The 24,393-nt window shown below is 49.4% G+C and overlaps 4 protein-coding genes across 5 annotated transcripts in view; 2 read left to right on the plus strand and 2 right to left on the minus strand.

The window, feature by feature from the left end:
* Window positions 1–1,795: 1,795 nt before the first annotated feature.
* Window positions 1,796–7,607, plus strand: Csp2 (chemosensory protein 2). Its single transcript, XM_076820298.1, has 3 exons — window positions 1,796–2,069; window positions 6,463–6,652; window positions 7,105–7,607. Exons 1-3 carry the CDS (start codon window positions 2,052–2,054, stop codon window positions 7,248–7,250), a joined length of 354 nt encoding a protein of 117 aa, XP_076676413.1. The 5' UTR covers window positions 1,796–2,051; the 3' UTR covers window positions 7,251–7,607.
* A 208-nt stretch (window positions 7,608–7,815) lies between these two features.
* The window catches only part of Ras85d (ras-like protein 1), a 61,958-nt gene continuing 45,380 nt past the window's right edge, over window positions 7,816–24,393 (minus strand). Inside the window, exons 5-6 of one of the 2 annotated variants that reach the window (XR_013086437.1) lie at window positions 10,592–10,755; window positions 7,816–8,835 (exon numbers count right to left, since the gene is read on the minus strand). Coding sequence is in view for 1 of the 2 variants with exons in the window: in XM_076820297.1 (XP_076676412.1) it covers window positions 10,711–10,755 (45 nt within the window). In the remaining variant the exon portion in view is untranslated. Of the gene's footprint in view, window positions 10,756–24,393 lie in introns of both variants that reach the window. The other variant, XM_076820297.1, reaches the window with a different exon arrangement.
* Ksh (transmembrane protein 167A-like protein ksh) overlaps window positions 7,816–24,393 on the minus strand; it is a 51,930-nt gene continuing 35,352 nt past the window's right edge. The window contains exon 5 of the transcript XR_013086439.1: window positions 7,816–10,755. The gene's annotated coding sequence lies outside the window, so the exon portion shown is untranslated. The remainder of the gene's footprint in view (window positions 10,756–24,393) is intronic.
* LOC143373232 (lachesin) overlaps window positions 21,808–24,393 on the plus strand; it is a 37,148-nt gene continuing 34,562 nt past the window's right edge. Inside the window, exon 1 of the mRNA XM_076820268.1 lies at window positions 21,808–21,823. The gene's annotated coding sequence lies outside the window, so the exon portion shown is untranslated. The remainder of the gene's footprint in view (window positions 21,824–24,393) is intronic.

Here is a 24,393-nt window from a genome sequence, read left to right on the forward strand (position 1 = left end):
GCACGGAATCGTCAACCGCCCATTAAATCCGCCGTGGCTTCATCGAGATTTCTCTTCCTCGCTTGCGGTTCGCGTCTGCTTCCTCGATCCCGGGCGAAACCAAGAGAGAAGGACACTCTTTCCTAGGCGAGGGATCGGTTACGACACCTCTGTTACGTAAGCGACATTTCTCCACATTTCTCGTCGCTATCAGCCAGCAGCGAGTATCCGTCCTCGTCTCTCCCTTCAGCCACGAGGTGGGTAACTGGCAAGAGACTTTACCAAAGAGGAGATATAATAAGAGGCGTCACTCGACGAGGACAGACATGAACTAGGGAAATCACTGGACAACCAATTTAAATGCCCATTCGGCAATGATCGGTAAACCACGGTAAACTTCGGCAATAATCAGTAAATTGCGGCAAGGTACATTTAGTCGATTTGAATATCTCGCTCGAATAGAGAATTAATTTAAATGCCAAGGTCAAGTAAGGACTTCGAAGGTTCCGCCCGCAGTGACGCCTCTTATTAGGGGAAAGTGGGGTAAAACGGAACACCAATGTTTCTGTTAGATAAAAGCTGCGAATGAGTTGGTATCGCGTGACATGGAACCAAAGGGTCCTCGTAGCATTTCGTGATAGACCATAGACCCCTGCACGCGTTATTTTTCCATTAAGAGAGTTGGAAAAATTTCCGGTATCGACGTTTCAATATTGCGTTGGACTTTCGACCACTTTTCGGTACTTGGATCTGGAAAATTAATAACGGCAAGTACATCGTTGGATTCTATAGTCCTTGCGCTACATTTTCACGTATATAAAAAGTTATTTACCTCGCGCTGAAGTGTAAATATTAAATGTTTACTAAATGACTGCATGTAAAGGGTGGGCCCATGAGGCCTGCATCAGCGCTGAAAAGGAAGATGATACATTTTTACGTGATTTTTGTTCATAAAATAATAAACAAAGTGTATTAATCTATCCTTCTGTTACGATATTATATTCATATTTGATTATTTCCCGTAATTTTCATGTTATCTAGTAAAATATTTTTTCCAATATGTATAACATATATTTTTGTTATACTTTATTTGTAACAGTTATACCTGAAACATATATTTATAGTTTCTAACATAAATGAATACATTTTAAACCGTAAAAATAAAGATTTTGTACGTTTCCATGGGCTTCGAGTAGGTGTTCCGTTTTACCCCACCATTTGAGCGAGGCGAAGATTTCAATACCTCCGGTAAATTTCATTTTCCGTCGTTCCCAAAGATTTTCCTTAACAAAGGCTTTGATTTTCTTATAGTCTAAGGTCCGCTGAAGACTCCTGTTGGAGTCTCGTGTCTGTTTCTCCTCCCGATTTTAAGTTATCACCCTCCAAAGTTAAGCGTTCCGTTTTACCCCACCTTCCCCTACATCTCCTCATTGACTTTACGATGATTTTGCATAAGGGAGGGAAAACAAGTGTCGGGAGAAGGTAAAAGAGAAACGACGGAATCTGTTGCTCGCGAAGAAGATTGGAAGCCGCGTCGCGGGCGGGCGGGAGCGGAAAGGAGGTTAAATCCTCGGGTAAGAAAGTGTCCGAAGGGGGCTGGGGCCGGATCCGGCGGACTCGGCGTCGAAACGCTGCGGCCTTTGGGCAACGAAAGTGCAATGCCGGCCAAAGGAGCTTAGTGGGAGCGAAGGGGAGAAAAGTGCAAGCTGCAGAGCGCACACTCACGCACATCTCGACTTCCCCTACCTCGTGGCAGGCCTCTTACACCGAGAGCTGTCCGTAGATGGAGAACCGACGGTATATATCAGCACGTCGTCGTCCGCCACACACACTTTCGTATTTATCGGGAGTAGAAGGGGAGGGAAGGCCACGGACACGTACCTTCGGGCCAGTGCGTTTCGAGATTTCGCTGTGAAAGGATACCGACCCAGCCGATTCGATTCCTCTTGCCTTTCCTCCGCTCCGCCCGATCCATTATCGGCCCCCGACTCGTTCCACGACTTTTCCCTTTTCCCTTTTTCCCTGGCCCGCTCGAGCAGTAACACAATTCCGCCGCACCAAGAACTCCCGACATGGCTTCGACGATCAAGGTGAGTGACGAACGTGCAACAGGTAGATACACGCGCACGGCGGTGGCTACACGTACGCCGGGTGATTTAAAGTTTCGGAGGGTATCCGGAGGGGTGTCTCTGCCTCGTCCCCGCTTTTCTCCCCCCCGTTCCTGTGTAACGGGGACCAATTTGCTCCCGCGGCTCCGCTACGCCATTTTCCTACGGGACCCGGGAACTCGATACCGTGACCGATCGCAGTGAATATTTAGGAGACGAGTCGGGGAATCTATGTTTCTTCAAGCACGCGCCCCTATTTCGCGCGATCGGTCTCACCGCCGGTGAATATCGATTCCTCCGCGTTTATATAGCTCATTACCGTGGTAATCTCTGCCAGAGCGGTTGTTACGCTCAAGCATCTCCTCGCACTTCCCCTTACTTAGCGGCGAAAATGTTCCTCCGCGCTGCTATGCGCGCTCGCTCAGCGATCGTTACGGGTATAGAGGCTGTCGCGAGCAACGTCGTGCTGGACAGTTTCCTGTAACCCGATCGAAAAGTGTCATAATATCGCGGCGCCGTGACGGCAGGTTTATAGATCGTAACCGTTCGTTCGGATTAAGTCGCGCGCTTCGCGGAGCCAGCAGTCTCGCGGAAAAGCTGCCTTTTCCAGCGGTATCGCGTCCCACGTTTCTTTTCCTGCCGAGCAGCCAATAAACGCGAGGAGGCAGCCAACGAAATTCGCATCCGTCTCGTCGGAAAGAGGATATCGCCTGGCAATATTCGGCGCGAGACGGGTAACCGAACTTTCAACGCAATTCCACGCGTCTACAGTGCAGCTGCAACGTGTTTATTTATTCCCGCGCGTCGCGAGCGGAAAGGAGCGGGCCCCGGATCGATCCGCGTGCTTTCTTGTTCGTTAGCCACTAGAAGGGGTTATTAAATTCCAGCACGTAGCCCCGACGTTCTCAACTAGCGTCGCAACGTCATAAATCATGCGTGCCGCAATCGTACGCTTACGTACATGGCACAGAAACGGTGGCCGCGTGGAATAACAAGACGGTCGGGGGCGATTCCTTTGTCGTTCGCCTAGCACTCGTCGGTGGGAGCGTTAGGAAGGGAAACGATTGGAAAATTTGCAGAGCCGCTCCTTCCTTTCTTCGCGCGCTAAATTTATTTATTTATTAATCGTAAACGGGTTAAATCGTGATCCATCGGTCGCGTTGCCGATATAGAGCGCGAATCAGCCGACTGCGTTGGTAATTATTGTCCGTCGGTTGCTGGTCGATAACTAGTAATTTAATAACTACGAAGAACGGCGCGGTCGGATCGGCCGTACGCGAACAATAAATTATTATTTATCGGCGCTGGGTAGGGGGTCGACCGGACGATAACTATAACGGAATATTACGGTTGGAAACGGCACGAGTTTTCCAGGCATCCTGTTTAGCCGGTGAATTATCATTCATAGACCGTGACGATAATTAACGGGGCACGCGTAGGAACAGCGGGCACGGCGGAGAGTGTATGGCCAAGAGAGGAAGCATCAGCGTCTCCCTCGGACGTTGTAATAACCCCGAACGTTATGGTTGCTATCGTAACAGCCACCGTCACACCAATAAAATCTACATCACGCCCATTTGCCATTCAGACCGGCCAATAATTCTTATAATCCACGCGGATGTGCGGAAGTAAGCGGTTTGCGAGCTCGTACCCGTGGCCGGCATCGAATCCACAAATCATCCCCGACCGCCTGTACAGAGGCACGTGGTGATTTACAGAACCATCGCGATTATTAGCATCCCCCGGGGAATATTGAAACTGGCAACGTTAGATCTGACGTGCGCGGGTGACGGCCCGCGGCGCGGCAGCGGGGATCGCCACGTGAAAAGTGGCTAATTCGAGGCGCGATCAGCTGCTTCCGGTGGTCCGATCAAACAGCAGATTGTATTACATCGTGTGTGTACTAGGGTGGCTCTTATTTACTCTTGGTTGAATTTTTTTTCTACATTTTCTTCGCGGCACCCTCCAGAATAGTTCCAAATAATTAAAAAAAAATCTGTGTAAAATTTGAGCTCGATCGCATAACGGGAAAGGGTGCCCCTGGACACTTAAACATTTAAATCATTATTTAACAGCTTCCGAAGGCGATTTTATATAATATCCTCCGAGTTATTGATTAAATAAAAAAAATTGTCAAACAAAAGTTGTAGATCCAGACAAGGAGCATCTTTTATGTTGTATTACTTTTTCTCGTGCGACAAACGGTTTTCGAATAATGTCTGAAATAAACAAACTTTTTTCCTCAAATTTTGAATATTTAAATGCTTCTAGAACACTTTTTATTTATGAAGGCGAACAAGGAAATGAAATTTTTATTTACGAGAACTAGTTTTTAAACATTTAAGGGGGGCATGTACCGAAATATGCGAAAAAGATAAAAAAAATCTTATTTTCTGGGTTTGATATGTCATGAATGCTTCCGGAAAATTTGATACCGAAATTTGCAAAAATATCGAAGATTCAGACTGTATATCTTCGCAAAAATATCGAATATATACATAGACTCTATATCTTCGATATTTTTACGAATTTCGGTCCCAAATTTTCAGGAAACATTCATGACATATCAAACACTGAAAATAAGATTTTTTTTATCTTTTTCGCATATTTCAGTATATGCCTCCTTTGAATGTTTAAAACATAGTCCTCGAAAATCAAAATTCCATATTTTTGTTCGGCTTTATAAATAAAAAGTGTTCTAGAAGCATTTAAATATTAAAAATTTGATGAAAAAAGTTTCTTTTCAGGAGGGTGCCCCGAAGAAAATTCAAAACTCGAAAATAAGAGCCACCCTAGTGTGTACTGTCGGCGATTGACAATTCCTTGACAGAAAAAAAAAAACAAACAATTGCAAGGGACCTCGAGCGCTGCGAGTAATTTGGAGCTCGGGGGTGGGCTGTAAAAGTGACGGACCGGCGGAAAACTCGAAAGGGTAGGTAGCGCCCGATCGGACGCGACGCGTCCGAGGACCGGCTGTCCTCGATCGCGGACGCGGCTAATTTAAAAACGAGCACGATCGTTAGTGGCGATACGATGGAATCGAGAGGCGGGACGCGACGGAAATAAAATTGAACTTCGGAATATCAGTCACGGCGCGTGTCAAAAGGAGGAAAAAGAGAGAAGGATCGGTGTCGCGCGCACACGGGACGTTCCGGCCGAAGTATGTTCATCTGTCAAGCAGCTGCGATTTAATTGGAACTATTTTCTACACTGGTCGTAGCCCGCTGTTGACCGGGTTCCATACTTTTCGATCGACGAACAAGCAGTCGAACTCGAGGCCTGGCCGTCGTAAAAAACTGCCAAGCATACGTGACGTACGACAAACGCTGCTAGCAATAGCTTGGACGATTTAAAAGGCGCTAGGTTAATCCCTCAAATCCTGTGCCGTTCCGCGAAACAATGTTCTCCCGTTCGTCCACGCGAAAGTATATTCCTGACACTTCAAAGTAACCGTAAGCAGCGTTGGCTAGCGCAAGAGTTGTTAGGCAAAGGAATTCTAACTGCGGTATCGTTTGGGTTGACGTTATCGAGAAAAAAAGGTGGCGGTTTAAAAGAGAGCTCGTTAGTTGGCTGACCGACGCGCCACACACTGTTTATGTGTAACTGCAACGAAACGTAGAAGCGTGTCGAAGCGGCACGGCATCGGCACGCCGCGTTTGCAAACGGAGGCAAACAAACGGCGCTCGTAGGTACGCGCATGCCGTCGTTACTCACGGTGGTTGTTGCTTGTTTAGCTATGTTAGCTTTGGCGAGCTTCGCCCGGCTGCGTTTAGCCGCTGTCTGACGCTAGCCCTTCCTTATCCCCTTACGCTATTCCACCCTACACGCGCGCGCGTTTCGACCTTTACCCACCGTTCGGCTCGCTACATTTGCCAATTCGCTCTTCACCATCCCCGCCCCCCTGCACCCCTCTAACCCCGTTATCTATCCCTTTATTATATTCGCATCTAATTTCCCCATGTCGGGCTACGCTGCAAACTTTGCCGCCCGTTTACTGCGAAACTCCCTCGAACATGCCCAAACTCGGATAAACAGAATAAATAGACGCGTGTCTAATTTCCCTTTTAAGGTCTATAACAGGCACTTTGCCTGCCCTGGTTTCTTTACATCTGTGCGCGAGCTTGGAAGTGGAAGCCGTTGGGCACGGGAGAACGGTGAATGGCAAATAAGAGCTGCGCAGATATAAATCCAAGGGTTTCAATTTACAACACGCCCCGTCGTGTCGGATAAGCGTCGTTGACCCTCGTTGACCCGCGAATTTGCTTAATTGCTTTACCACGTTCCGACTGCACGGTCGCTTAAAGATAAGCGGCCGCGGCAAACGGCATGTATTTACTCAAAGCTGGGTACTTAACTCCCTCGAACGATGTTTCAGCTGCTGTTTGTCGCCTGCGCTCTGCTCATCTGCACGGCGACGGCCGAGTCGGAAGAGGGGCAGAGCGGAAGGTCGCGGGTCTCGGATGATCAACTAAACATGGCCCTGAGCGATCAGCGATACTTGAGGAGACAGCTTAAGTGCGCCCTGGGAGAGGCTCCCTGCGACCCCGTTGGAAGACGTTTAAAAAGTACGCGTTCCGTACCGTAAATTGCAAATCCCCCCCGGGGAGGTAACTTCCGGGCTGTGCACTACATTAAAATAACGTGCGCGCGTCCCGCCCTGACGTTAACATCCTCTACGCGGCGGGACTGACGGCCGTTGACATTTTTCAATTAACCGAGCTAGTCTTCCGAAATTTCTGTAAAACGACCAGGGAAGAAACGAAAGGGGGGGGGACGCGCGCGCAGGGAAAGAGGAGAGCCCGGCATTCTGTTCGATTCAAAGGATAAACTGATCTCCGTTGGAGTTAAGCCCATTTTGCGGGAAACTCCGACGGTGGTCGGAACGGCGAGTCATCGAATTGCTTAGATCGGATTTATACCCGTATTTCGAGGGCCGCGTGTTTCCTCCAAGACTTTGCCGATAAATTTCTATAAAGTTACCGGCAGAATTCGATTTAACCGGGGCGTTGTTATCCAGGTTTAGCACCGCTGGTTTTGAGAGGCTCCTGCCCGCAATGTAGCCCCGAGGAAACACGACAGATCAAGAAGGTCCTTTCACACATTCAGCGGACCTATCCGAAGGAATGGTCGAGGATAGTGCAGCAGTACGCCGGAGTTTCGTAAGACCCACGGATAATGGGAGCAGCTGAGGGGAAAACGACGATGCTGGATGCGCGTCGATAAAAAGGGAGGAGCACCTGACGCGGCCGAGAAGAACGACTAAGATCCATTTACAACAGAGCCATTCGGTCGGTCGTCCATCGTGCGCCTGGCATCGGCGTTATTTCTTACGAGCGAGAGATTAAAAACTATCTCTTTACACGTCTCGAAAGAGGCGCCGAGGGAACCGCTCGCGGAACACGGGGCGTTATCCTCCCTGAAAAACGCGTTTACCCTCGTTCAGCATTGTTAACCGTTATAAACAGTATTTTATACTCTCTAATATATACATTCATATACGAATAAAGTTTGTTATCCAATACAATAATGGGTGTTGCCCCCTCCCCTCTGAGTACTGGCCTCGGTATCGACCGCGCTCGCAGCACCGATCGAATTTCACTGGCGGAACAGTGAGTTACAAAGTTGAGGGTGGCGCATGAAAAGGAGAAGGGTGACGTTCAGAAGCGAGGACGAGGACAGTAATAACGGTGGATGGAAGATATAAGCAGAGGGGAAGTAATAAGCCGGATTCATATTTTATATTTTATTCCCGCGTCTCGGCTGCCTTCAATTCCGCTGTATTACAATAGACAGCTTTATTCCCGTAAACTACGCGAGAAACTGTGTATACCGGGATCGTTTTATAAGGACCGAATTGCAAGTGGAACGGTTCCGCGAATATCTCTCGATGCCTCGCTTCCTGTTGAACCGCGCGCCGCGTCGCGATATTACGACTGATCGCTGGATCGCTACGCGCTGGCAGAGAGTTTCGCTTTCTACCAGCGCGTTACGCAACGATCGCGACGTGCACTCTTCGCCACGCGACTCACGTGGCTCGCATGCGACATCGGGATCGTTCCAAAGACGGGGGATGCCACCGCGAAACGCAACTAGTTGCTTCCAGCTATGTGTAGTACCCTACCTTACCCTCTTACCTTCTCACACTCCTCGCACTGCCGAGCCTCCTGAGACCCCTGAGTGGCTGCAGGCGCTGGCAAAGCGCTGCAACCTTTTCCCAAAAGGACGCGCCTCACGCCCGGAACCCTCCAGCGGCAACAGCAGCGCGTTGCTGCAGCTTAAAGAGTCAACATGTATCGCGAGCCGGATTTAACCGGATTTATCGAAAATTAACGACAATCAACAAGTTGCTAATTATATGGAGTATAATTAACGATATATCCCAGAGCCGACCAATTACCAAGAGGTCGTGGCTGCGCTGTAATGCCGCCAGTCCGCGCCGCGCCGTCCCCTCCCCCGCATGCAAATTCTTTCCTCCGTGTTTCACCTCTATTCCGCCTCGTTTATATTTCATTTCGCCGCTGTCGATAGCCCCGGTCCAGATCAATTATCGCGCATTCCGATGGAGATTGAATTGCCACGGGAATCGCAGGTATTTTCGACCACACCCACGACTTTGCGCTCTTGACGACCAAGTTTCGGGGTCGTCCTTGAGTGTCGGGTCAAGGCTCCAACGCACGATGGAACGAATCGATTTAGGTCAGGTTTGTCGGCTAACCTACCACCGAAGACACTCGAGAACGCAGTGCCGCTGGAAGGAGAAAGCTACTTGTGTAAAAGTCGAGGATTACTCGCGAGGAGAGACCGTTTCATTAGGCAAGAACGGTGGCTCTACGAGGCGTTTCACTTTTCAGGTGAAACCGAAGCGGAGACTCGCTTCGTACACTTCGGGGACAAGTTTGGGCGGACGAAGAGCGCGGACGGTGCCTGACGAGAACAGTCGGGCGAGAAAGATCGTGGAACCTCGAAAGAAACGCGTACGCGGCTTCCAAGTCGCGCCGTGTACATTTCAGCGAGCACTTCTTCCCGATTCACGCGTAATGATACGCTCGCCCCGAGGAAATACAAATATTGGAACGCGCGAGGGGGATCCCTGAATTAACCCTTTTAGTGCCAGGCGAAAAAGAGGTGCCTTTGCGAGAATAACCGGCCGAATTTGACGGTTTTACTAGGGTTTGGGAAAATGCTCGTAAAAACCAAACGAGAAACAATATTTACGAAATAGAGAACAAAACAATGACACTAGTTTTTCTATATTCATTGAAAATTATATAGATAACAAAGGTATAAAAGATCATAAAGAAAGTAAAAGTCCAGTTCTCTCTTAGAAAACGTATTTGCACATACAGAAAGTCATCTTTTCATCGTAATTTTATATAGACCATTTATTACAAAGTATATACTTTGCATTTCCGATATATTTCGTAACAAGATAAATAATATTGCATAACAAACATAAAAAAATAACTCGAAGGTACATGGTAAGCGCCGGACGGATTATTAGTCGTCGTCCACAAAGAGTTAAAACGACAAACTATTTTTTTTTAATTCTCTCGTAATGAAATTAGACCATTTATAACGTATTATAAATAAGACGCGGGCCGATATATCGGCCTCCGGCACTAAAAGGGTTAATGTCTGCCTTCTCGGCTCGTCGTGGATGACACCGAACGCGCACCTGTTATATCATATATTTGCAGGTTTCTCATTGGAATTATCGCTGCTTCTTCGGCCCACTTTACTCGCGCGCGACCAGCCAAGCGAGTCAAGCGGCACGGCGAGGAAACCGGCGAGACATAAATAGGAGTTTGCAGGAAAGTATCTTTATACGGAAAGGCGACACGTTTCTCTTCGGATGAAGCAAGTACGGGGAACCACCACCGGCGTGCCATACATTCACGGTGGATTATCATAAACGAGATTACAGCAGATAACGCGGGAGCTCGCGGCGATCGAAAAACGATAGCGCATGGAAATATAGGAGCTTTCGAAGAGAAGCCGGAGCTGCCATAAGGGAACGGTAAACTCGCTCTTATGAGAACTCAGTCGAAGGGTCGGGCGGAAACTTTTCTTTCGAGCTGTCTAACTGATCGCCTGATCGCGCAGGGCAACGCGTATTTCGCGAAAGGGCGAATGGAAATCCATTGCGCGAGAAGTGTTTCCCGGAGAAATTGGGGGAATAACCTGGAGCTGATACGGCTGTAAGAGGAATCGTTGGGAAATACACTTTTGCACGTAACTATGTCGCCCCGAAATCGGAGATAAGCGTTATACATAATAAAGCGATAAAAGGCTGGTTCGTAGGGCAATTTTAGAAGCGCGTCCCAGGGCATTGCGGAATATTCGTAGGCCGCGCGGAAGCGCGTCCACCTTTTTGGAATAACAATAAACCGAGGCCGGGGGAAACACGCGATTCGTACAGGGGTTATGGGGCCCGCGGTGGTTGGAGCGCGACCCCATTTCCACATACATATAATTCGTTATACGATCACGATAAAACGACCTACTCTTTGTCTCTCCACGTGGGTCGTTAAAACGGCGCGGCAGGATCGGCAGGATCCCTCGAGCGCGGTCCTCGACTTGCTCGGGTACGCGGCTCATCCTGAGGGATCATCGTTCCGAGCCACTATCGACCAGCGTCGATACGGAAGGCCAACTGGTTTCGTTCGATCTGGAAAACAGATAAAAGGGCGCGTTAGGCTGGTGTAGGTTGTACATAGGTGTATGTACTGGCGTAGGTGTATGGGGTACCTACGTACGGTTGATCGGCTAGGGAAGAGTGGCCAGTGGGGGCCAAAAGGGACGAAGGAAGAGAGGGAAACGGGAGAAGAAGTTTCCGAGGCAAGTTTCCGACGAGAGGGAATCTTTATAGGACAAGGAGTCCGGCTGCGAGTGATTTCTTGGGTCGGCGAGGAGTTGGCATTTTCGCACGTACCGAGTGCCGGCGCATAGCCCAAAGAGCGGCTGCGCTTTGCCCAATATTTATGTACACACGGGAGAGAAACAAGTTTCCGGTTCGCTCGTTGACGCCGCCGGCAGAAAGGAGCTTTCCGCGATAAAAGTTTCGCTTATATGTACGTATGTATGTACGTAGCGGCCCGATTCCATAGCGGAGCGTAGAAAGGGTAGCCGGGAGACGCCGGGAGACCTCGGATTGGAGGTCTCGAAAGATTCAGCGCGGGCCGGCACAAACCGAGGGAAACCCCGCATCGGGAACGAGCAATGAAACGTAAAGTTAATTCGTTATTCACGCGATGCGTGCCGCGTTTACAAAGCGGAGCTAGCCTCCATCGAGACGGACGGAATTGCCGGGCGTATTTAAATTCAGTCTCCGTGAACGTCGTCCGGAATATCGAAGAGCATTCGTTACCCGAGTACAGATAGTGGCCGGCTATCGCGAGTCAAAGCAAGTGTTCCTCCGGTATGTAATCGGCGCGACGCAGCGGCGACGGTGGCTGCGGAGCGAGCGGTGCCAGTCACCTTATACATATGCAAACCTCTTATCCTCTGGAATCTAGAGTCTCGGTCCTATTAACAAAGAATGAACTCCGCCACACCGCTGCCTAATACGCAGCGCAGCGGTATAGCGCGGCGAGAAAGCGGTCGGGGATAACCTTATCGCCGGCAATCCTCGGAGGCGGTGCGCCGAACTGACAGAATTAAAAAGCACATTTCCGGCAAGGCGGAGAAGATTCTGTTTGGGGAACAGAAGCGCGACACAAAGGGGAAGAGTCATAATCTCTTTGGAAGAGGGGAGGGGGTGAGAAGGAGCGGTGGGCTATTAAGAGCACGTGGTTCGATAAAGATCAGGCTTTTCCGAGTCAGGGTGCGATTGCATTGGACCGTCGCGTCGGAGGCGAGAAGAAGAGGCGGACGGAGTGAAAACAGAGAACGGAATTAAAGGATACGATGCTAACGAGGCTGGAATACACGAAGCAACCCGACGCATCCAATACGCTTCCGGCGACGCTTGCCGCTCACAATGCCTGCATACAGACGCACCACTCGCGAATGACCCGCCACACACGTAGACGCATTTTCTTGCAGGTACTTACAAACACTAGCGCGTATGCGTCCCTCTGTACAGGACGATTCAAAAACACATTGACAAACTTTGCGGACGCTCCTGGTTCAAAGGAGATCCTCCTAGCGCGCTGCCTCTGTAAACACCGGCCGCAACGTTTCTTTGACTGGATTCGTGTTTGGGAAATAATCCTTTTCCGATGACGCAGCTTCTGCAATGGCTTCTTGGAAATGTAAACGAGCGATCGAGGTGTGAGTCGTGGGTGAATGGGACAGTCGTATCGATCTAGGTCGCGTTCGTCATTTTTAACCGCCTGATCCCTCTTTAGCCTCTTTGGAACGCGTCTATGTACCTCTGAATCCGCCTGTATAACGAGCCCCGATTATGTGGCTCGTTTCAACACGCGGCGAGGGGACTGCGCGATAGAAGTAAAGAGAACGCGGCCCGGGGAGGAGGACAGGCGGCAGGGAGGGCATGGAGGGCAGAGAAAGGAAGATAGAGGGCGAGAGGAGAGGAGAGGAGAGCACCGGCTCGAAAAGGCTTAATGAAAGTTGCCTGTTGCTCGTACAAATCGTCGTGTCAACGGAGAAAATCTCCATTCCCCTCTCCCTGCCGTGACCCATAGCGAGCGAGTGGCCTTTCACGTGATAGCCGTTCGTAGCGGCCGCGGCAGATCAATTTCGTCCCATGCTACTCGCTCTACGCGCTCCCTCCTAATTACGAGATATTTTCGACGCGGTGAATTTTCAAAGCCACTCCATTAACGCTGGCCACCAGGTAATTACGGGATTATAAATATGCCGTGGGCGGTAATCAGACTGTTGCTCGATGAGTCGCCCAGCGGACCCGGACGGATTAAATAACATTGCGCACAGCCGCCGGGTGAACTATTTTCCACAGGTTCGACCGAGTTCCGATACGACGGAAATCTAAAAGCAGATCGAAACGAAATCGCGATACTCCGAGGAGCAATAAAGGCTACGTTTACTCTAACATGGAGAGTATTTTAGGTGTCTGCCTCCGATCATTTTGATTTTTGGATATGTTATAGAGGACCGAAAAATAAGAAATACGTGTTTTTTTATTTTTCCCCGTTTTCATATTTGGGGGGTGAAAACTGCGTTCAAAGTTAGGGTTGAAAAATCATTTTTGTGGAATATCTCGAGAACTATTAGAGATAGGGGAATAGTGTCAATGGACGAATTTTGTGTCTTTGAATGCGAAATATGATTGACTCGCCAGATTTTCAAAAAGTCCATTTGTTTAAATAATACATGAAAAAATTTATTTTGTTAATAATTCTTGTAAATCTTCATCTATTTTCATGGAAATTTATTTTCTTATACTTCACAGCCGAACCGAAAATACGGATAAATCAGAATTTGTATTTCCTACAAATTAACAAATATAATTATTATTGAAGTTTACTTAGAGTAAGGTGTTCTCCTACAGGAAAATGTAGTTCTCAAGTTATCTAGAAATAAAATTCTAAACAAAACATATCTAATACGCATATAATTTCCTTTTGTATACTAGATATTGACAGATTTACAAGAATTATTACCAAAAAAGAACAATTTTTTTATGTATTATTTAAACAAATAGACTTTTTGAAAATCTGGCGAGTCAGTCATGTTTCGCATTCAAAGACACAAAATTCGTCCATCGACACTATTCCCCTATCTCTAATAGTTCTCGAGATATTCCACAAAAATGATTTTTCAACCCCAACTTTGAACGCAGTTTTCACCTCCCCAAATATGAAAACGGGGAAAAATAAAAAGCTACGTTTTACGAGGGATTCCGTGATCCGCGGGACTGCTGGTTGATATTCTTCAATGGCGAGCTGCTCTCAGCTTCGGGGCCGACTTGGCGCCGTATCGCCGGTAACGTGGTATAAGCTGCTCCTCGGTGAACATGCCAGATTTCGGGCAAGTTTCTCACGGGAGGCAGCAGGGGACTTTGTGGACTTTCGGAAAACTGGAGAGTGTCTCTCAATAACGCGATAATTGTGTTGCGCCTGTGTACACGTGCCGACCGAGTCCGACCCCGCAAAGTCAATATTCGTCTTGGGGGGGAAGCATCCGCGAAAATCACCCCGCCTCGGATTCAGCCCGCCTCCCAGGAGTGAAAGAGCCGCGGGGCGCGCAAAAATACCAATTATTCTAAGTAGCGCGATATACTTCGATTGGGGATTGCCGATAACGGTAGGCACGTCAACGACTTTTCCGCTTGATTGCTGTTTACGGTAATGCGCGGGACGGAGGAAGACAAAACAGGAGGAATCAAAGGGTCTCTGGCGATGATGGCGGTGAATCTTGCCGCGACCGGTGATTTTCGATAACGACGGGCCCGATCTGATGGACTTCCGGAAGCGTGTCATATCTCTCAATAATGCAGTAAACACAAAGACATTCCTGTCAGTTCTACGCGCTGCTTATGTATACATAACACATTCTTTGGTGGTAAGCGTGGTTATGAGCGTGGTCCGAGTCACCCCCTCCTCTGTCGCTGAACAGAGAAACGGACAGAGACACGCGTCGGCACACAGCTTCGAATTCTGTCTGTGTCTGCATGCCAGGAATCCGCCATCGGAGGCGAGGAGAGCGAGAGAGCGAACAGGAGGCTGCCGGATCGACAGGGACGTTGAGGGATGAAGGGGGACGAGGAGGGCCACGATCCGAAGCGCGAAGAGGGACGAGGAGAGAGGTAGAGAGTGGCAGACGATCGCGAATAGAGGGTGAGAGGGAGAGAGGATGGCGAAATGGCGAGGGAGGAAATGAGATAGGAAGGAGGAGAATGGATAGAGAGGGAGGGTTTGGTATATGTACATGGCAGATACATAGCACGGCTTGCGGAGGGCACAAGTTAGTGTCTATATACGCGAGAGATCGATAGAGGACAGAATCCCGGGACATCCCCAGCGATCCTGTTCTCTTATTCTTGCAAGAAGCATCCTTGGGTTAGGTAGCCTACGCGGTGCCCCCGTCGCATGTCTTCGCTTTGCATTAATGCGGGACCAGCGAGATACGGGAGTACGAATGTACGGATGTACGCAAGTACGGAAGGAAGGGCAGAAGGGAAGAAGGGGGATCTACGGGGGTGGAGGTGTATCGGTGTACGAGTGGCCAAGAAGAGGTGGCTCGGCCAAGGGACGAGTATTATCCGGCATGCATTACGCGTTCGAGCGGAGCTTCTTTCTTGCTGCCCCATCCCACGGTGTCTAGCGACAAAATTAAAACGGGCGACAGAGTCCACGGAATTAACGGCGAGAACCATGTGGAGGAGTTGATCTTCCGCTACGACTCGTGTCCTCCGAAAAACAGAACTGCTGGAAATAAGCTGGATCTCGGGCCGCGTGCGTCCTCGAGCCAACTTAGGAATAAACTTTCATCCCTTTAATCGGTGCACCCGCCCTCCGAGACACTGGTCGCGGGCCTCTCCAGACTATAGAAAGTTTCGCAGTCCGACATACATCCCCCATAGACAGGAAGCTTGTTCCTGGCAAGTGCTCGTTTAAAATTGCCCGATAAGAGGGTGCATTCGCGGCGCGGCGGATGGAAATTTCGATCCACGAACACGCTCGAGATTGTCGTCGAGGCGCGCCTTCCCCGAGGCAACGATCTCCCGCCGATCCTAGCGATCGCGCTATTGACCGTATTAGATTATGTCATACGGTAGTGTTCGAAATGTGAAAATGTAATTACGAGAAGCGTAGATAAGACTGAAGCTGGTCGTGGAATACACCTGAGACAGCGCGACGCGGCGGGGAACAGCGGGCCTTGGGAAACGCGCGGGTGCATTATTCCGAGTACATTACATTATCGTACCCGGTAAAACTGCTCCCCTCTCCCGGACTACCCGCCCTCCCTAGTCTTCGGCGAATTACTAACCGTGGTGTAATTATCGGGAAGAACGAGGTACGTCGTCACGTATCAGTCGTGACGCGTCACGCTTGGGAACATTCGTCCCCCATCTTCCGAGAGTTCGAGTAACGAGGTTACAAGGATCGAGCGATAGGAGGAAGCGGAGAAGGTCGGAGGTTCCTTCCTTGCTCCTGTCGAAAGGATCATATTACTCGGCGCGACGCAGCGAGGGATCTCCTACTGTGCAATTTCCTCGTCCTTGGTATTCACGGCTAATAATCGTCGTGGCAATCCCATTGTTAGATCTTCATACATATATATATATATATGTATATACTGGGTGATCCTCGATGCCGCTGCCAAATTCCTGGATACTCCACGTTAACTCCAGATCCTCCGCGCATACGGGCTGTTCGTCGCGCGCGGCCACCGCTCCATACGCGCGCATAAACGTCGGTGCACACGTAAGCATGTACACCGTAATACTTTCCCTCCACTTCCTTGGTCCCGGGACACTTTTATACCGTCCGTGCCGGCGCGACGGCGCGTTATTTTCGTGTCACGCACACGTCGCTCCCGTGACAGAATTTCAAAAAATCTACTCGGGCTGAGGCGCGATAACCCGACGGGAATTCAGGTTACGAGGGAAAAACTGTATCGCTTCCTCGATGTGTAGAAATCGAACCCGCGGCGGAGTCGCGAGGATCGTCGTAACGAGCGCACGCGTTCCATATGTAGGCGAGCGCACGGGCACGTAAACGATAGACCCAGGGAAACCTTCCTCGCGATCGAATCTCCGGGAAAGAACCATTCCATCCACTCCCGAAATACCCGGTACGTTCGCAGTTCCTTAGACCCGTATACCGTCCCGTCCCGTCGCTTTTACGCCTCGCGCCGGAATCCTCTGTTGTTGCCGCCTCGTAAGGTCGTTGCGCCGCGAAATTTCAAGGAATTCCACGGCGACTTCATGCATTTTTATGCCCTCCAATCGGCGTAATTGTCCTTCTCCGCGGCGACCGTGGGGCTGGCGCATACTCGCTCGCTCGTAACGACTAAGCGAGCAGACAAAATGGAAATTCACGGGTCTGGAATTATCGTAGGTTCGCGCGTCCAGGCCCTGATACCTTGCCGCCGGTTTCCGCTGGAATCGATGCGCGTGGACGCGCTTCGTCTTCAGCGTAACCGTCTCGCCTGCGAAGAAAGCTTTCCGACCGCTTGGCTCGCTCGGACAATTTTGTAAATAGCCGCGATTCTTGGGCTACAGCTCTAACTGGCGCCCTTCTTTCGAACGAGTAGCTGCTTTCTTCCGCCGACCATTCAATGCCACTTAAGGGGACTGCCAGCAATACTCCGTAATAAACTGTAATAAGGGCGCAAATATCATTAAGCGGCACCTTTAACAGGTCTTGTATCTGATTTACTTCTTCCCCGTGCTTTTCGCCTTTCGCGCTCAATTTTGTTTGATTTTCGACGACGACGCTCAGTCGCGGCAATCTTCCTTTCAGCCGAAGCCGGTTATTAACGTTTTTGCTCGATCCCTTACGCCTTTAATTCCGCCGTTTAATTAAGTCGATTGAGACAAAGTCAATACGACTGCGCTGCCCGCTCGAGAATGCCCGTGACATTAGGGTTTCGTAATTCCGCCTCGTTCCGTCCACTCCGGCGATTTTAGCACGTATTCGCCCTTTTCCAGCGGGCTATTACCTGCGCGAGCGTTTCAAGAAGAGGGCGCAAGCTTAATGAAAGCCGGTGTATCCGGAAATGTTTCCCCTTGCTCGCCGAGCGACTGCTGTAATACAATATTCCATTACGTTGTCCGAAACGTCAGTTTCCGATTTTCCATTTTCCATTTTCTACGGTGACACGGCCGTCCTCTCCGATGACACCCCGAACGTACCCGTATATTCTCTCGAGTTCGTTGCCGCGACGTTTCTAAGTTATACTTGCAAAGTCATTGTCGGCGCGGCGTCGGGGCAGGCGACGGCGTCGGCGACGGCGACGTAGTCGTTTGTGCCGTTCACGAGTGGAGGCAATGTTAATCTACGGAGCTTTGGCTGCGAGCAAGTGAATTTCATAGATTGTACCGGAGGACGATTGCCGCGCCCCGGTACACGCTGTAAAGTTGCCCGCTGCAATTACAAGCCGAAACTTTCCTGAGAAACCGAAGCTGCTTATTGAAAGACTAATACAGTTAGCTCTATTCACGGGCGGCCGTTAAGCCGCGATAACTGCGTTATTTCGTGCCGAGAAATATGAAAGTATAGCGCATACGTGGTGTTTATGCGCAGGGGGGAGGGTGCGCGGGTCGACGGAACGGAAGCCGGGATCGCATTGTTAATACGTGTGATGAACTTTTTAATTACCAACGGGGCGAGAATTGTCTCGCGGTGAAACGCGCCGCGGCCGTCACCGATGGATTTCGTGCTCTCTTCTCTCCGAGGCCGAGAAATGACGCGAGGAACAACGGGAGAACACCGAATCCCGCTGGATTACGTTAGCTCGAAACGCTTCGTTCGCGCAAAGGGTTTCTCGTCTGGCGTTCCCGGGTGGAAAGAAATTTTCGTGTACCAATAACCTTGATAGGTATCGGGGAAAAAAAGAAGAAGCGTAGCTGCCGGCTGGCTGGTTGGTTGGCTGGTTGGCTGACGATGCTAAGAGCAGCGCGGAGCAGCTCGAAACAGACCAGTGCGCGGTGTTACGGGTGTTCGAGTATTAATCCAGTACCGACGGAATGCATTATTCTCTTTTTTTTCCCCCGTGTTGTGCGATATTTTTATTTTTAATAAACATGACCGCCAGAGATTTGCTCCGGAGCTATGATGCGGCGAGACATTTTCTTGATTAAAACCATCGATCTCGTCCGGACTACAGACACGTACTTCCGGAAATGAACACATGCGAGCCGGCGGACAGACTGCACGGCTACCTCCACGCATAACTCCGCGCGCCCCTTACGGGGTTTACACGTGTGCGAATTAATTAGCCCTGCCAATCGATTCGGCCGAACAACCGCCACGCACCAGAGGACGCGGCGAACCAAGAAAACGCTCGTGCCTCCTCCGCGAAACTGGCCGAGGCGAGTAAAACGAGTAGGTAAGGTACTACTTAGCGCGAGCGTGATCCAGAGTCGCGAACGGAATCTCGGAACCGGATTCCACCGAGGGCGACAATTAGAAGGGAAGTTAACGAAGAGATTGTTTCGCGAGGCGGGACAGAAGGTTTTAATTGCTCGCGTTACATACGGATCGCTCCGTTCGCTCGTAAGAAGCGCGCGGCACAAAGGGAGCTCGGCCAGCTTGAAGTGGAGAACGCGTGGATCGCGGGGCGAGTGTTCATTAAAATGACGATGGCGACCGATTTGCCGTTCCTTTGGTCGTTTTTAATTTCTCGCTCAACGGGAGAAACACCTCTCCGCGCCGCGGTCCGGTTTCATATTAATGCGGGCGAAATTGAAATACTAATTAGTATTCCGGGGAGGGCGGTGCACTCTGCAGTCGAGTTTCTCCGGGTGTCGGTCTCTTAAAACGAGACGGCCAGGGGGTGGAGGCTGGATGGAGGTTGGCGGATGGGGGGGGGGGAGAGGAGAGACGGGCAAGTTTCGTGTCTGTCGTGTCTGAGGAAACTCAACACTCGCGGGAAATTACTCGTAAAATGGCTGGCGGGAAGCGCGAGAACGTTCGTACGTTTTACGCTTTCCGAGGATTCATCCGGCGACGTCCGTAAACACGTCGGATCGCCTTTTTATCGGGCGCAGGCCCGCATTTAATCTCAGACAGGGCAGAGGATGTATGATGTGTATCGACATCGACGGAAGTCGATGGAGTGAGCGCGTGCCGTGCACCCGTCCACCCATCCGCGTTTACGTACCCCTACACCCCCGTCCTATGTATATGCATGCACTCCTCTCACGCTCGGCCTCGCAGCCCGCGGAGAATTTCTATCGGTATTTTACGCGTTTTACATACCCGGTGCTCGACGCACGTCGAGCTCTCCGCCGCGGAGGCGGAGGTGGCGGCGACGGGGGTGGCGGTTTCACCGGATCGCTCAGTCTCTGCGGGTGTACTAAATTCTTTCGGAACCGTTACTTCAGCGCGCGCGCTGATTTATTAGGGTCGCTAACAAATAACTTCGCGTTTATACAACGATCGCTGACCTCTTGTCCCGCGACAATTTTCCACGACCTTTTCCGCGCGAGAGATACTCATTCTCCTAGTGATCCCTACCATGTAGGTAGGGAAGACCGGGGCTGGTTGTCCCAAGGGGTAGGTAGACTAATTGTTAATGACTTTGTACTGACATATGCTTTACTGCGGAACGATTTATTGTAGAAAGTCACTTCTACTATGCCATGTAGGGCTGGGAATATTCGAATAATTCAATATTCGAATATTTTACAAGTATTCGAATGCTACGAATAAACTTCGAATATTTGAGTATTCGAATGTTATTATTCGAATATTTGAGTATTCGAATGTTACTATTCGAATACTGATGTATTCGAATAGAATGGTCTGAAGTAAATCAAAATTAGTTTACAAGATTTCACCCTGATAAATGAACCTAAATAACGTGATTTATAATTCACACCATACTATTCGAATACTTAAATATTCGAATACCGACAAATTCGAATACTTAAATATTCGAATACCGACAAATTCGACAAATAGTACCAGACCTAATGCCATGCATTTATGTACGACCCCATGATCGCATGTTTTTTTTAACAGTTATCAGTGTTTGTCGAAAAATTGACGTCGTAAGTAAATATTTTTTCTTAAACATGTTATGTTTTCACGCTCTATATAGTCACAATAGAATAAATGTTAGGGGACTATTTTAAAGTTTGTTTAGTAGACGATCTATTGACATAGTAGTTTTGTTTATACATATATAATTCAAGGTTATATAGATTACTGAAGTCAAAATGATCGGCCGAGGCTGGTTGACTAATAACGTTAATAAGGTTTAAATTGTTATTTCGTTATTCAGAAAGCGATTTTTATTTTTTGTTTAAATTTCACTATGTTATGAATACATTATAATTTATGATTAAGTTGAAAAAATGTTCAGTTCATTATTAAAATATGACGGAAACATAATACTTTATAATGAAACAACTCTTGTGACATTGTGTTATTGTATTACCACTGAGATAACTTGCTAATCACATTTTTTTAACTGATTGTACCTATAGTCAACCCACCCCACACTGTAAGTCTACCAACCCCGATCATGGGGCTGGTTGACCAGCACGGAAGGTGTTAGAAAAACATCACAATACCTTAATTGTTGTCACATTCAGTCAACTTTAGTAATTTAATCAGATAGCCAAATGTATGCCCTATTAAACATACTAACCCATTTAATGATACTTCGTCCGCATAATTGAATAAAAATCAAACACTGAAAAACTGGCCTACCAGCCGCGGTCTCCCCTACTACGTGGACACGTGTACACCGGATTTCGCGGTTTCGACACCAAGGTAGGCCGCCACCGAACCCGAAAAGCAACCCCACCGTGAACGCGCCATTTAGCAACCACCCTGTATACGCTTTCCACGCGCGCACACGCGTACCAAACCGTACGCACACGTAGTGGACAGCGTAACACGTGTGCTGGCAAAGATAAGCCGACGAAAATACGCGGAGTCACGTATTTTATGAAATATATGCCAACGTTTGACTGGTCTGCGCCCTATACGTACGGCTCGTGCCGCGGGAGTGTGGGTGGCAAGTTGAAGCGACATTAATGCGTCGCGACTACGATAAACGAATTTTCCGGCGAGGTACCTACAGCCAAGAAACGGATCAACCATCCTCCACTCAAAGGGCCCGGTGCAAGAGGAGTTCGGGCTAGCTCACCTGCACTTTAAACGATAACCTCCGCTTGTTCAGACTACAGTTGCGGGGTCTTGAAATTCCGGAGCGACGCGACGCGATATTAGCCTCCATAAATATTAATAAGCGCAGACTGACTGGGTTTCGCGCGACTTTCGCGAGCTCTCGTTCGACCATCGTTCCAATGCATCTCCTGTCGGCCCATTTAAACACAGCGACGCATCGTGACACGACAAATTTCGGCGTGGATATCCGCGTTCACGCGTCACGTCCCATTGGAGCGAAGCTTCTTGTTCGCGACAACAAAGGCACGGCCACCGAGGAGGCGAAGAAACCTCCATCGAACGTTATTAGCTCTTATATAGCGGCGAACGTAACGATGAAGTGGTACTAAAGTTTGCGGATAGCCCTCGTTACGTAAAACGGTATCTATTACACCGCAAACACTTTCTATGACCAAGTTTTAACTAGCTCTATACTCCGCAGTATATACGTAGGTACTGTTACTTTATCACCGCTCCAACATTTCTATCGACCATTATTTCCCAAGTTCTGCCAGCGCTGGTAGACCGATATAATTCCAACCCGGATAGAATGCAGTCTCCTATATATTATCGACAATTATGGCATTAAGCGCGAAGCTTTCGAAACCAGTGCAGTTCCCTGTATCGTCCGACGACGGGGGAAAAACGAGCGAGCAAATACTCGAGCAGCTCGAGAAGGCCAGCGAGGAATCGAATCGACCGCGACGAGCAAAAGTAGCGTTGTAAACAAGGATTCGAACGCCTCGTGACAAATTACCCGCGGATACGGCAACCGTGAGAAATGTCGCGCGATTATTCGGCCGGCGGTTATTTGCACTTAGCCCGCGAAATATTGCCACCGTCCGAACGAAACTCGGCCAAATGACGCGTCTCAAACGAATAACGCGATCTCTTTGCAAAACGTAACCGTGGGTGATTGGTGAACGCAGCCCTCGAACGCGGGCCGAACGAGTGCCCTCGAGATGTAAATTCGCCGTGATGCATTGCGCCGAGGCATGATTCCATTTAGCCGAAATCCAACGCTGCCGTTGCATCTGCAAAATCACCGATGGAACGCGTGTCATTTCGCTAATTGTAAATAGAGCGGCCCCGGTAAGTTATTTAATTGGCCGAGCCCCGTTTTACACGCGTGCTTGAACCTCGCTGATATCTATCCCATTTTTCCTACTCCGGCGGCAAGCGTGTAATGTACAAAACAGACTGTTCTGCGGATAACTGGAATTCACGGGTCGCGTTGTCCGTTGCATTTGATCAACGAAAGATGTCCGTCGAAAGCGGACACCGTGTTTCGCTGACCAGATATTTAATTTCTTAAAGACACGGCGCGGGTGCGTGCTGATGAAAGGTCCCAGTCAGCTGCTCCGCGACTCTTGTTCTCCGCAGAAAAGTTCTCTACAAACTTGCCCGGTCTCATCAACGGCAGGCTAACTAAATTTACGAGCTCGCTGGTGGGAAGCATGATTCCACCCACGGAGCGAAGTTACTTTCAAACATTCACTTTCCACCATCGATTACTCCCGGCAATATCGAGTGGAAAGATTGGAGCGATACCCTGTATATTCTAAACCGCGGTTAATCAAATTTCATGGCGGCAACTCGTGCCGCGAAATACAATATGTTCCCGCCCCGATAACCCGCGAAAGTTAACGTTCCGCGAACATTGATGAAAAAGTTTCCTCGCGCGCTCTTCGTATCGGGTATCTAGGCGAATCCGTGTAAAGTCGATAGTTTTATCGGGAATTAGAAAAAAACCGCGGTGGACGCTGCCGCGAGAGAGGCGGGCTGGTAGAATAGCAGGGATACCGTGTCGCGTAATCTGGAAGGCGGTTTCATCGCAGCCCTGACACGCCGCGGCGGCCAGGAATATTTCACGGCTACGCTAACGCGCCGGAGTCAGGCTTTTTCCTTCTCGCGGCGTCTTCTAAACCTTTTTCATTTATCTTGACTCGGTGCAGCTTAAACAGCAATTTCCCAACGCGCTTTGCATGTGCTTGTTTCAGCCGCTCCGCGCAATCCCCTTAATGTATACTTTTTCTCACTGTCATAATTGAGCAGCCGCCCGAAGGTACAACGCTTCCAAGGAGTGCTCTTCTCGTAAATTTTCTACTTACGTTCTACGAGCACTCGCAAATAACAAATGGAAGGCCGGGCGAGGGGAATCGGATCCGGTCAAATTCCCCACGGCTGGCGCCGATCGACGGATTCCGCGATCCTGCTCCTTCGCTAAATATCACATATTCACTCTGCGCTACAAACAGCTTGCCGTTTCGCCGTTGCAGTGGAAAATTTGACCGGCAGTGGTTTTAAAAGCCGTCGCTTTCCGCGCGATCGTCGAAAGCGCCTCGGTGTTTGCTTTCGTGTAAAACATTCGATGATTCGCAAATATGCCGACACGGTTTTCCACGCAGGGCGTTCGAAACGTTGTACCGCGTGTACCTGCCCGGAGGACCTGTGCCATTGCGAACGATAGAAACGCTGGAGAACGATTATTTTTCCATCAGTGTTTGCTCGCCATTAACTCCGGTGTATAGAAA

This window comes from Andrena cerasifolii, chromosome 9 (genome assembly GCF_050908995.1).
Source record: "Andrena cerasifolii isolate SP2316 chromosome 9, iyAndCera1_principal, whole genome shotgun sequence".
In the NCBI taxonomy this organism is placed as follows: domain Eukaryota; kingdom Metazoa; phylum Arthropoda; class Insecta; order Hymenoptera; family Andrenidae; genus Andrena; species Andrena cerasifolii.

Excerpts from the sequence above, each read along its gene's own strand:
- Csp2 (XM_076820298.1), top strand. Across the intron at positions 6,653-7,104 it reads CGTTGGAAGACGTTTAAAAA|GTTTAGCACCGCTGGTTTTG; the intron begins GTACGCGTTCCG and ends GTTGTTATCCAG.